Genomic DNA, 12,436 nt, shown 5'->3' with positions numbered 1-12,436 from the left:
TGTCAACAGTTGTAACAGCTGACAGAAGACTTAACTATGACTTCAACTACAGTGTTGGATAAGGATTCAGGGAAAGTGCAGAACAGGCTGAGAGTCTCTGTTGAGTGCATTCAGCCAAACTCTGTTGTCTTACTATTAATGGAAAGCTTTGGAGAAGTCTTGTCCCTTGGGCTTTGGTGTTTCATAGCAGATTGATTTATCTTTGAAATTATTTCCCCCACTCATCTCTCATTTGCGTTTCTGCCTGCAGCGGATGTGTCAAACAGTATGTAGTTGTTTATGCAAATAGGAACCTAATGAAATGTACTTGTTAGTGTATCAACTGAACATGTTGAAAAAAAAAATCAAACTATCCTGCTTTCCGAGACATAAAACCAATACTCTATCACTCTATTAGTGGGATAGCAGGTGACAGTAAATTTCAAGGGGTGTGCACTCTTGGCATTTTACCTCCATTGTGGCACAAAGTATCTATTCTTTGTCCAGACTGTACTCGTATTGACCTGTCTATATATCTGGATGAATGCCAGAATCCTGAGAGCTGTGTTGAAGCACTGTGACCTGAAAAATTAGTTTTTGTTTTAAGACACAGAATTGCCAGGGGATAATAATTGAAAATAATGCCATTGTTGTCAGCTGTTACTACTTGTAGTTTTTTATGTACTAAAGTACATAAAAAAGTAGAGTTTTATGTACTTTTATGTACAGGTATGCCAGTGATGTAGACTTCTGGTTACCTTCACTTTGGTATTTAGTCTTGAAATTAAAAGTGTGACATTAGAGCTTATCGGCTTGTCTGTGAAGAAATTCAACAGTTTTCTGCAACTGATGTATCCAAGAGGAACATTTGTTTACTTAAAGGAAATTCAAAAGTATATCTTACCCATCTGAGAGGTTTCAGTCAGTTGATTCAGCTTTTCATAGCAGTAAACACTTACATATTAAGAACATTTAAACGTTAGATCACTCTGAAAGCTCATTTGTTGTTTTTGTACATTAGCCTTGTGACTGATTCATGAATTGGCCAGGGTATGCTCTGTCTCTCACTCTGCCCCATGGCCTTTTACAGGCTGAGGATTATAGCAGATGGATGGATTCTCAAATCCTAGTGCTAAAGTAACATAATCTTAAAAGCAAGCTTGTTTCTGTTGCTTTAAGTCTTATGCTTTGCACATTTAAACTGTATGTTATCACTCTTCTAACAGCAGTTTAAAGCAAGGCAAAAATATAGAACAAATCCGAAACCGGTCAATACACTAAGTCAAAGTAAAGTCTGTCTTTGATCAATGCATACCCATGTGTTCCAGCTGTGAGGGCTGTTGCCAGATGGCCTGGCTCCCTTGCTTTGCATGGGCACAAATACTAGCTCCTGTCAATCAGTTCACACAGAGACCTTGGGGGAGGCTAGCCTCTGGTCTTTCCACTGGGTTACATGTGAGAATCTGACTGGCTGCAGAGGGATAATGAGGTCCAGCATTTAAACTGAGCGGCATGAACAGAACCCTGAGTTAAAAAGTGAAAATTAAAGGTCTCCTCCTGCAGTTTGTCCAAAGCTCACTAAATGAATAACCCTGTAAACCCTGTAGTATTATCTCAATAGGCACATTTTTCTTGAACTGTGTATTTTCGGTTCCAAGGGTGAAATAAAGGTTGTTTTAGTGTGAGCACAAACATTACGGTGCCTCCAAGACACTAAAGCTCTATTAATAGTCTTGCCCTCACCCTCGATATCTCTGACAAGCTGCTTTTCACTTGTCACCCTTCCCTGCCCTCTCATCTCCCTTCACCCTTGTCCTGTCCTTACTGTAATCTCCCCCAGCTGTTTTATTCCTCCCTCAAGCCTGTTCTCACTTTCGTTGTGCTCCAGTGTGCCTCCATAAGCAGCCCTGTCCTTCCTTCCCACATGCCCGTGTATATCAAACTATCTCTTGAGGAGCTCTGCCATGTCCTAAAGATGAAATATATTGAATTAGGCAGGACTTTGATGTTGTGTGGATTCAAACCCAGTGCAGATTTTACAGGTCTGCTGCTCTTTGCTTGTCTCCAAAGATGTGTCCTTTGAGAGAAGCTAATGCAAAGTCACAGTAGAGCCACATTGACACACAACTTTCATAACACACAAAGGGACACTGTAGACTCTGCAAAGATCAATTTTAACATGGAGAAAGTATACTACACTACTCTTGCAGTGCCTTTTATGAATAAAAGATACTTGAAACTGTCCTTGTGGAACAAGACAGCCACAGTCAAAGTCTGAAGTCTAGAAATGTATTGAGTGAGTACCGGTCCCAAAGTTGACCTGCTGTTCACCATTCTCATTGCTTAACAAGTAAGGAAACGATCACATCTAAAGACATTTAGTGTCTTTAGATTTTCCCATCCTCTTCAGGCATTCATCCCAAAGGTGATAGGTTTTCCTCTTAGTTCTAACAGGAGACAAGTCAGATCATCACTTGGCAGCAAATTCACTATAATTTCGAAAAGCACTCTGTTGTGTTATGTAACGGACTGTAAAGGGAGAAAAAAGAAAAGGTTCACTCTAACTGTGTTAGCTAGAGTCATTAAAATAACTCTTATTGAATAACACTTAATATGGCACAGGATAACCAACACCAGAAATGAGTTTAGATGCATAGAAGTGTGAAACAGAGCATAAAAATGTATTCAGAAAAGTGAAGAGGTCTCTGTAGTTTTGTCATTTTTATCTCCAGTTTGGAAAGGAGAGGTTAGCCAGGGTCCAATTCCAGCAGGGGATTACAGTACCAATTTCTAATACGTCAAAAGAGAGAAAATCTGATTCACTCACAGAAACTTAACCTGGAGTTCTTGTCTTTATAGCTTTAAGTTTACACTTCAATAGACTAAACACCATTCATTCAAGTTCTCTAATTAAAAAGGTTGTCTGCCTGGTTTTTGTACCCAGTTATATTATAAAATAGCACGTCACAGTCTGCCCTAAATATGTGAGAGTGACCACGTCTGCTGCCACACACCGTCACAAGGGAGTAAACCAGCGAGAGGGAGGCCGTTAACAACGTCACCGTGTTGTTAAACTGCTGTTTGGCTGCTCACCTTCCCTGTCTCCTCCTTCTCCCCTCCCACTCGTGTCTACCCCCATCCTCCCTCTGCAGTGGACGTGCATCGCATTTGGAGCAGCAGGCAGCAGGTGGAGATGACATCATCTGCACTGCAGCACACTGCAGCACTGGGTCTGAACAAAGACATGTCAGCCCACTGCTAACTAACCCCCTCCCTCTCCATCTATCCATGTCTCTCCTAACATGTCAGACAGTAGCAAAAGGCAGAGCAGCCCCCTTACCAAGGAAGGTTATGGTGCTGTGACTTATCTCAACCTCTGACTCCCCCTTCTGACACAGCCACTCCAGAGTCCTGAACAGGCTTGTAACTATTAACCTTACTAGGCTCAACAAGCCCCCATGTGAATAGGTTGACATGGATCTCCAGTTTACATAGAGAATAGGTAAGCATAGACCCTAAAAATAAGCTCTGTTAAAACTCCTGTTTGATATGACTGTTCTGGTCACTGTTCACTTAGGTAGTCTGCAGCACACAGAGGAAAAAACGAAGACCTTATTGTTGTCCTTTCAGTTCATTATTCTCAGTGCAGTATAATGTTACTGCGAGCAGCCATTTACCATCTAGTGACATTCGTTTCTGTTCAGCGATAGGAGTTACTTGACCTCTTTTACAGTGGCTTATAGGAGGTCCCACTGTGACATTAGCTTTCAGTGGAGCCTTGAGCCATGACTGCCAAGATACCGTAAAACTCAAATGTCATCAGGTCGTGCTGTGAAGGCTTCCCACTTAGAGTCATTAGGTCCTTACCTACGGCATCAACACTGAGAGTAGGCCAAGTACACAAGAAAAAGAGGCAAACAATTTTTTCATTGTTCGCCTCTCTCCCCATTTTTTTTGCCGGTGTTCTGAGTCCTTATCCTCCCCTTCATCAATAAGCCAATAGCACACAGGCAGACCATATACACACAGCCATGTTCCTGTCGCCTAGTTACCAGTCGGCAGCAGGTTGCCACAGAAACGGCCTCATAGTGGCTAAATGGGGAATGCTAATGCAGTCTTCTATACTCCCTGCTGCAGTGGGCTCTCTGTGCACATCCCAATCCACTGTCTGTACCCAACATGCTATGTTAGTGTGTGTGTGTGCGCGTGTGCATGTATGTGTGTACAAGCACTTGCTGTTAGTTGGCATGTGAGTTAGTGAGTTTTAGCAACGAGTGCGTCTTTTAATCTTGAAGTAACATATGGCACCAGGTTCCAATTCCAGTGGGTTGGCTTTTTATTAATAACTACTGAGATGCATTTTTTTGCAGTGATCAAAACCAACCTGACAATATTACAGTCAACTTAACTTTCCAATTACGCTCTGTTTTATCTTTTGGGTTTGCTTCAGTTTAAATAGTCCTTATAAGTCATTCGCTCTGTCCTTTCCTGTCTTAGCTCTTGAATTATACAGTGTGTTTCTGACATAGAAAGTATCTTGTTGCAAGCCTGAAAATATGCACAGGACAACCACGCCATAACAACCAGCCTGTATCAGAAACAGTCTCTAAAAAAGCCTGTAAACATTCTCAAGTCTAAAGCACCTCTGTCCATTCAGATTTATGGGATATTTGTCTTTTAAAGGACTCTGTGCATGGGTGCAAGTTGTGATTGATTCTATACTGTCATTTTCTTAGTTCTCCTGCCATACAAGCTGATGGTAGAGGGGAAGGCTGGGACTTCAGGGCCATAATGGGCTATACTTAATCAGCTGTTGAATGCCAGCTGTACACCCCTTGTCTGAATCCCTCTGAGGAAGAGTGGTTCAAATTTAAAATGGCCCTGCTCTCTGGCCAATCTTTCAACCTGTTTTAGTTTGCTGGAGTGGTGTTTGAGTGATGTGAGAAAGATGGCAGCGGGAGTTTAGTGATGGAAGCCATTAAGGAGTGATTGATAGGCTTTACAGATTATTTTAGTAAAGCCAATTGTTTTGATGAAGTGAATGATGGATGCACTTGTTTTCACTTACATTCCGGAGTGATAAATAATGATCCTAAGGTCTTGCATTATAGCTGAAAGTAATTACCTTTCCCTCAGCTTTACAGCACCTCAAAAGTAGGCATTAGTGCATTCGTTTTTAAATGGTTGATTGTATGCCTGACGATGATTAGCCCCAAGTCACTGCGACAGTTCTAGTGCTCCTCAGAGTAACATACTGGTGCAGCTGTGGTGCATACTGTGCGATCGTTTGTCTTATCAGGATACAGGGTTGTTTGTGCTTGTACGAGCAAACACAAGACATCTTTTTCTTTTTCTCACACCAGATCCTCATTGTATGCCAATGTGTTTTTCTGTGTCTTTCTCTTTGCCCAGATAACCAGTTCAGAATGTCTATCCTGGAGCGCTTGGAGCAGATGGAGAGGAGGATGGCAGAGATGGCCAGCCACCAGCAAACGAGCGGTGCAGGGAGTGGTGGAGCTGGGGGAGGAACCGGGGGAGGAGGGGGAGGGGGAGGAGGAGGTGGTGGTGGAGGAGGTGGTGGAGGAGCTGGCGGTGGAGGCAACAATAACCAGTCACAGGTAAAGAGCCACATCATACCCCTTGTGTTGTGCTGAATGACAGTCACTGTGCTTGTCACCATGGACAGCAACCGTACAAACAGTATATGCAGCAACCAATAACGATCTGCTGTTTTGTGTCTTTGAGTGTGTATCTGGCCAAACGCAAGCCAGCAGCTCCTTTGAGAGCCGTGTTGTGGTGGTCTGCGAGAAGATGATGAGCAGAGCTTGCTGGGCCAAGTCCAAGCATTTAATCCACTCCAAGACCTTCAGAGGCATGACACTTCTTCATCTGGCTGCAGGCCAGGGCTACGCCACCCTCATCCAGACACTCATCAAGTGGCGGTAAGAACATAATTCTCTAGTACTGGGCAATGGCGCTTTGTTCTGTAATTGATGTGCACATTAAAACAGAAGTGAGATGCTAATTGTTTCCTTTTTTACCAACCAGTACAAAGCATGCTGATAGTATTGATTTGGAGTTAGAAGTGGACCCTCTCAATGTGGATCACTTCTCGTGCACACCTCTGGTAAGGGAACTGAATTTAACATAAGACAATGCAAACAAAAATGAAGATAACCCTGGCTTGTGGTACAGATTAGCTCATTTTTGCTTTTTCTGCTTTTTTGTGTCCATCTGTATTTTATCTAGATGTGGGCCTGTGCGCTGGGTCACCTGGAGGCAGCGGTGGTACTGTACAAATGGGACAGACGTGCCCTAGCTATCCCAGATTCTCTGGGCCGCTTACCCCTGTCAATCGCCCGCTCACGTGGCCATACCAAATTGGCAGAGTGTCTGGAGCAGTTACAGAGGGAAGAGCAGCAACCGCCAGCCCCTCTACCACCTACAACTCGCATGTCTTTTTCCCCAGCCCCTGATGCCCCCACCACAGACAGCTGGATGGTCAGCTGGGCAAACACCAGTGTAGTAGCACCAAGTGGCAAGAAAGGATGTCCTGCTACCACAACAACCACACCCAGCACTACCAGCCTCAATCCAGGTTAGCAGAATGGAAGAAAAGTCACTGACTGTGAGATGCTTTATTTTCTGATATTCTGTTGCCATTTTCACACATTAATCAGATCAGAGCATTGTCCAAAGTTGCCCCGTCTCAATGTAGCTGAGAACAGGAAACAGTCTGCTTGAGATACGTTCTCGCTGTCGGACATACTTTGCTTGATTTAGTTCGTAGTGATTCCTGGATAGAGTGTGCAGGAGTCAGAAAATATGTTGCCCACTTACTCTTCACTTAGCATCACACTGACTTTTTACCAGCGAGCTGCAGTGCATGTGTGAAAACAGCTTATAACAAACAAAATGTTTATTAGTGTGCTCTGCAGCTAATTGTTACGTGTTGTGTGTTTTTCTTTTCTTTTTTTTGCAGACTTGAGAAGACCAAGGTCAGAACCCTCCAACTACTACAGCAGCGAGGGCCAAAGAGACCTCCCACTAGCTAAAAAACATAAACCCAACCCAGAACTGTTTCAAACTCGGCCTGACAAGGCCATGTCTGTTCCTTTGAGCCTGGAGCAGCAACAGCTGCACAAGCTATCCTCGAGCACTAAGAGCCTGTCCTCAGAAGTCCTGAGCTCAGACAAAGGACTGTCTACTGGAGGCAGCACAGGGACAACAAGATGGACCTCCAGAGAGAGTTTCTCCAGCAGCAGCAACTTGGGAAGGAAGGCGCTGGGTGTCAGTGGAGGCAGCAGCTTGGGGAAGGAGAAACTGGCCAATCGGTTACGGCAGCGGGAACAGTTAGGGATGCTAGTGATGTCAGAAAGTGAAATGGCTGATTCAGAGCTGCTATCATATCGGGAGGATCTAGAGAACCAGGACTGCCTCACACAGATGGATGACCTGCAGGTGAGAGTAATAATTAAAAAAAAAAACATTCAATGTGGTCAGCTGATTGTGTAGAGCATGGCAAGTATTACCAGTCAATTGGTATGAGCCAATTGATGGTGCTGCTAAAGATTCTACAGCAGAAATGATGTACCATCTGATACAATATCAAATACAAGGCACATCACATTTAGTAAGTAACATTTGGCAGAAAAGTTTCAGTTCTAGCAGATCTTATGAATTCAGAAAACATTTTAAAATAAAATTTCAAATAAAAGTAAAAAGAACATTTGCAAACTTGCGTAAAACCACGTGTCAGGGTGTGGCACCACTTTGATAGGGTGACATACAATACAGCTACACAATCATCATTAAAGAAAGCTTTGCAGCATTATAACCTACCACTAACAACCACCATTTTCTTTTTGTAAGTTTTTTTTTCTGGCCTCCTGCATTCAGCAGGCAGAATACACCAGGCCTGGCATTCTGTCGATGCCCGTCACTGCATAATAAACTCTCTTTATTGATCCACTTCAATAGCCAAGGAATTGTTCCAGGGATTCAGTCTAACTACTCCTCTTACAAATGAAGTGTTATTTTTACCCTCCAGAAATATCACTGTCATCATTTTTATCCCTCTCTCCTTTCTGTTTCCCCTCTCGAATCCGCATTATTGTCGCAGCACCAAACAATTAAATTTGCATGACTACACCATAGTAAAACATAATAGGTAGTCTCTCAAACTGTATATATAGTAAAAAATACACTGACTCCTCACGGGTTTTCTTTTTTTTTTCTTAATAAAACAGGTAAATATGATGACTCTGGCTGAGCACATAATTGAAGCAACGCCAGAGAGAATCAAAAGGGAGAACTTCACCGCTGCAGACTCTGTGCCCTTAGACACATCAGGGGTCAGCAACACCATGAACTGGCTGGCCAACTACCTGGGAGACGTAGAACAGCTGCCAAGCATCATACATCTACGGTAAGATTCACCGTGGTGCAAGGAATAGATATAAATATAGCCAACTGGATATGCAGTATCCAGTATATTGCATATCTAGTATGCCCTCCCACCTGTTTGAATATTTTCTCTTTTTTTCTGTGCTTTGTCTAAAGGTACCTGATTTAATGTGCTTTAATAGATAGACAGCTCAAGAGAACACATTTGTACATATATGGCTTTTAGAATAACTTTAAGTTTAAGTTTAATGTACTAGCTTTAAACATAATACTATAAAGGATTAACCGAAAGTGTAAAGGAATGGGATGTCAAGCTAAAGAGAGGCACTGTCTGATTTGAAAGGTGCAGTGTCAGATGTTTGTGTACTGGCTGTGAGTTTGCAAGGAGTTATATTGTTAGTTGTCAAATTGCTTTATAAAGCTGCAAGCTGTAACGCAGTGTAAAAATGGTAAATATTTTCCTTTCTTTTAGACTTAATGTAAACTGTAGAATATATAGAATTGAAGAGAAGATATGTGTCATTATCCTTCCTCAGATCTCTGTATAATGAACCCCTGACCCCATCATCTAACCCCAGTTTGAGCCCCGGAGGGTCTCCGTTGAGAGAGGGCCCCCTGGAAAGGTCAACACTTCCTTCCCCAGCTGACTGGAGTGAGTTCATCAATGCCTCCAACAGCAAAGTGGAGCGAGACCTGGCCCAGCTGACTCTGTCGGATCCAGAGCAGAGAGAGCTATATGAGGCGGCCCGCCTAGTCCAAACTGCCTTCCGCAAGTACAAGGTACAGGCCCCGGTGCTCTGGTGCCATAAGCTGTGGACTGGTGTGAAATAGATGAAACTGTTTTTGGTTTCAGGCCAGATGTTGAAGAGTTCACTTTGTTTTTGTTTGACTCCATATGGTACTTTGTTGTAGTAAAGGGCAAGATTTTTGATGTGGTTGATTTCATGTATTTTTTTTTCTTGAGATGTACTGTTTCTAATCATGGTTAATATCTATCTTTGTGTCATTCTCTGTTCTTCTGCTAATATACGCATTACAACATATACAGAAAAATATACAAATATGTCCCTGTGGTTTCAGCATGGGAAAGGTGTGGCTTGAGCAGAGCATGGCCTTGCTTAGAAGAACGACTGCACTGTCCCTTGTGTCCCTGCTGCACTTAGACACAATTACGCTAATGCTCTCCTACTTCCTCTTTGTCTCTGTCTCTCTCTCTAAGTTAGACGTATGGAGCCTGCTACTGCCTGTTTTAAACTAGCTATCGAAACACCAGTCCTTTTCCCCTTGCCCGATCCCATTCCTCAACTCCTTACCCTCCCCATAGCTACTTTTAATAAGTTTTCGTATGACAAACTGTTCACTGTCGTTCACAGTCGTCTGTTGTGCCCATCTGCCAGCTGATGCAGAGGTGGACCTTTGTCTCTCTGTCTCCCTCTCTCTCTCTCTTTCTCGAAAACCTCCCCAATTTTCACGTGGGTCTGGTCCACCAGGCGTGGATTTATTCCAGGGTGGCATTCACATGCTAGTGAACCATGTCACCAGGAGACCTCAGGGACACAGAGCCACTAATATCCTCTGTGGCAAAAATGGGCTCTGTTTAAACTTCTGACCTATACCACTTTACTCTCCAACAGGGGCGGCCGCTCAGAGAGCAACAAGAGGTAGCTGCTGCTGTTATACAACGTTGTTACAAGAAGTACAAACAGGTAGGCACCATAGTGCGTAATGTCTGAAGTTTTCAAAACATAGCCAAATCTACATCAGCGTTTACGTCTCAGTACTTCATTCATTATCTTTCCCTTTTCCCATCTACAAGCTAACATGGATAGCCTTGAAGGTAAAATGTTCTCATTGCCATCAGCTGATGTAATCGCCACACTTGTTGGTTGTGTTCTTCCACAGTGTGAAGCCATAGCACTGTTCGTCAGCAGTAACGTATTGCTTTGTTCATGTCGGCAGTATGCACTTTATAAGAAGATGACGCAGGCCGCCATCCTTATCCAGAGTAAATTCCGCAGCTACCACGAACAGAAGAAGTTCCAGCAGAGCAAGAGGGCTGCCGTGCTCATTCAGCAATACTACCGCAGCTACAAGGAGTTTGGCAGGCTGAAGCCACACCACCGCGGGGCTGCTGCTGCTCTGGTGCAGCACAAACTAAGGTAGACGTTCATCCACGTACTGAATTAACTGAATCACTCGAATCTATTCATTCTGAAGCTGAGACATTATATTAATGAAGCGACCGCTTTGTTAAACTACATTATACAAAATGATGTTCTTGATTTATTGGACTTGACTTTGTGAAAATACCCTTTTAATGAGAGAAGTCTAAGCACTTTGGAGATGACTCATAGTCATTTTCAGTTTATTAATTGTAGTGTGTTTTAAATGGGCACCTTTTAGAGTTTCAGTGAAAGATAAAAGTTAAACTATGGCTCTGCAAAAGATGCTTTTCCGGACAGTGAGACGCTGTTGTCTGTCTGGTGTTTCATAGAAGTAGTCTGCTCACAAAGAGGCAGGATCAGGCTGCCAGGAAGATTATGAGGTTCCTACGACGTTGTCGCCACAGGTAGGCTCTGTCACTGTCTCAAACACACGATAACATACTCATTTATACATAGGCTAGATAGAGTTCACTGTCAGATTTACTGCAGCGGTTGGCCTAAAAGATTAATATCTCATTGAGATGATCAGTTAGTCATTGTAGAAATTGCTGCCATGTTTTCATCCATCTCTAGATTATTTTTTTAACTCTGTGTAATGATTTTATTTTTGTGGAAAATAAATGGGTAGTTAGAAATGTCCCCAACACCTAAGCTCCACCTCCCTTCCCCTCACTATACCTGGCCCCCACCCGTTCTCGCCCCCTCCTTCACAGTACCTACTGTGTGCTAATAGCTGTCTGGTATTGTTTTGCTGTTTATGCCAAGCCCCTTGATGGACCATAGACTGTTCAAGCGGGTGAGTGCAGCCTCAGCAACTCAGTTCGTGCCTCTCTTTCTCTCTCTCTCTCTCTCTCTCTCTCGCTTTCTCTCCTTCTCGCTGTTTATTCCGTATGCCTCTTTCTCTCTTACTTCCTGTTATGTCTCACTCTTTAATAATACAATTATCTCCTCCTGAGGTCTCAGCATTCGCATTCTCTCCCTCCTTTCCTCGCCCATTTTCTCTTTTGCTCTTTCTCTCCCACCACCTTACCCACCCTTCCTCATTATCCATCACTATTGCTTGATGCCTGCTTGCATGAAGGCTGCCGACTGGAGCCACAGGTGGACTGAGAAGCTCAGATTTAGAGCAGAACATATCAAACTAACAACTTGCTTATGAATGACAAAATCACAGAAACACTTAACAGATACTACTTTGACTCTCTTTATCTCTGTCTTTCTCTCCTTGGAAATTACTTTTTGTTTATGTTTTTTTTCTTTTCAGCTTTTTGTGGTTATGCAGTTTGAGAGAACAGGAGGCTTTTTCTCAACCATCTTTTATTCTGCTGCATGACAAGTGGTGACAACTATGGGCCTTGCTTTTATACCTTTAGGCATGCTATGGGCCTGGTGTTTCTCAAGTAGCTGTCTGTCTGGCTGGCTGACTGTGTGCAATGTTTCTAGCCACTCGACAGACCGCGAGGGGATTTAACCCCTCTCTAACTTCTGTTCACTAAAACTGTGTGAAGCTGTGTTATGCCCACTGAATCATCAAGACAAACCAATAAATAAGCCAATAGTGTACTAAAAGATTCACCTAAATGGGGAAATGGTGCAAATATTGTATGCATAACTTAACCTCTGATTCTGAGACATTAAGATTACATGTGTTTACTCTTTTTTGGATTAGTTGTATGTTGTTCAAAACTAGGTTACCATGCTTTTAGAGCAGATTAGATTGTTAATGTTACCACCTGTTATTGCAAGTGTGTCCTCTGTACTGTGATATAGGTTTGAAGCCGTTACAGAAAACAAAAAACCCCCACACATATAATATAAAATAGTTTATTTCTAACACCAGGACAACAACACAAAGCTTTAATGGATCCATACCTCCAGGCAGTATA

At 42.9% G+C, this 12,436-nt stretch overlaps 1 protein-coding gene across 1 annotated transcript in view; it reads left to right on the top strand.

Moving 5' to 3' along the window:
* Positions 1 to 12,436, top strand: part of camta1a (calmodulin binding transcription activator 1a) — a 282,179-nt gene that overhangs the window by 264,015 nt on the left and 5,728 nt on the right. The window contains exons 12-24 of the mRNA XM_080897902.1: positions 5,392 to 5,495; positions 5,544 to 5,597; positions 5,725 to 5,921; positions 6,028 to 6,106; positions 6,229 to 6,577; positions 6,962 to 7,440; positions 8,229 to 8,407; positions 8,922 to 9,165; positions 10,020 to 10,091; positions 10,202 to 10,222; positions 10,345 to 10,544; positions 10,880 to 10,954; positions 11,316 to 11,346. Of these exons, the coding sequence (XP_080754028.1) occupies positions 5,392 to 5,495; positions 5,544 to 5,597; positions 5,725 to 5,921; positions 6,028 to 6,106; positions 6,229 to 6,577; positions 6,962 to 7,440; positions 8,229 to 8,407; positions 8,922 to 9,165; positions 10,020 to 10,091; positions 10,202 to 10,222; positions 10,345 to 10,544; positions 10,880 to 10,954; positions 11,316 to 11,346 (2,084 nt within the window). The remainder of the gene's footprint in view (positions 1 to 5,391; positions 5,496 to 5,543; positions 5,598 to 5,724; positions 5,922 to 6,027; positions 6,107 to 6,228; positions 6,578 to 6,961; positions 7,441 to 8,228; positions 8,408 to 8,921; positions 9,166 to 10,019; positions 10,092 to 10,201; positions 10,223 to 10,344; positions 10,545 to 10,879; positions 10,955 to 11,315; positions 11,347 to 12,436) is intronic.

Source organism: Rhamphochromis sp. 'chilingali' (assembly GCF_963969265.1).
Source record: "Rhamphochromis sp. 'chilingali' genome assembly, chromosome: 12".
NCBI lineage: Eukaryota > Metazoa > Chordata > Actinopteri > Cichliformes > Cichlidae > Rhamphochromis > Rhamphochromis sp. 'chilingali'.
Note: the sequence above shows the minus strand (reverse complement) of the source record. Positions and strands in the feature narration are given on the sequence as shown.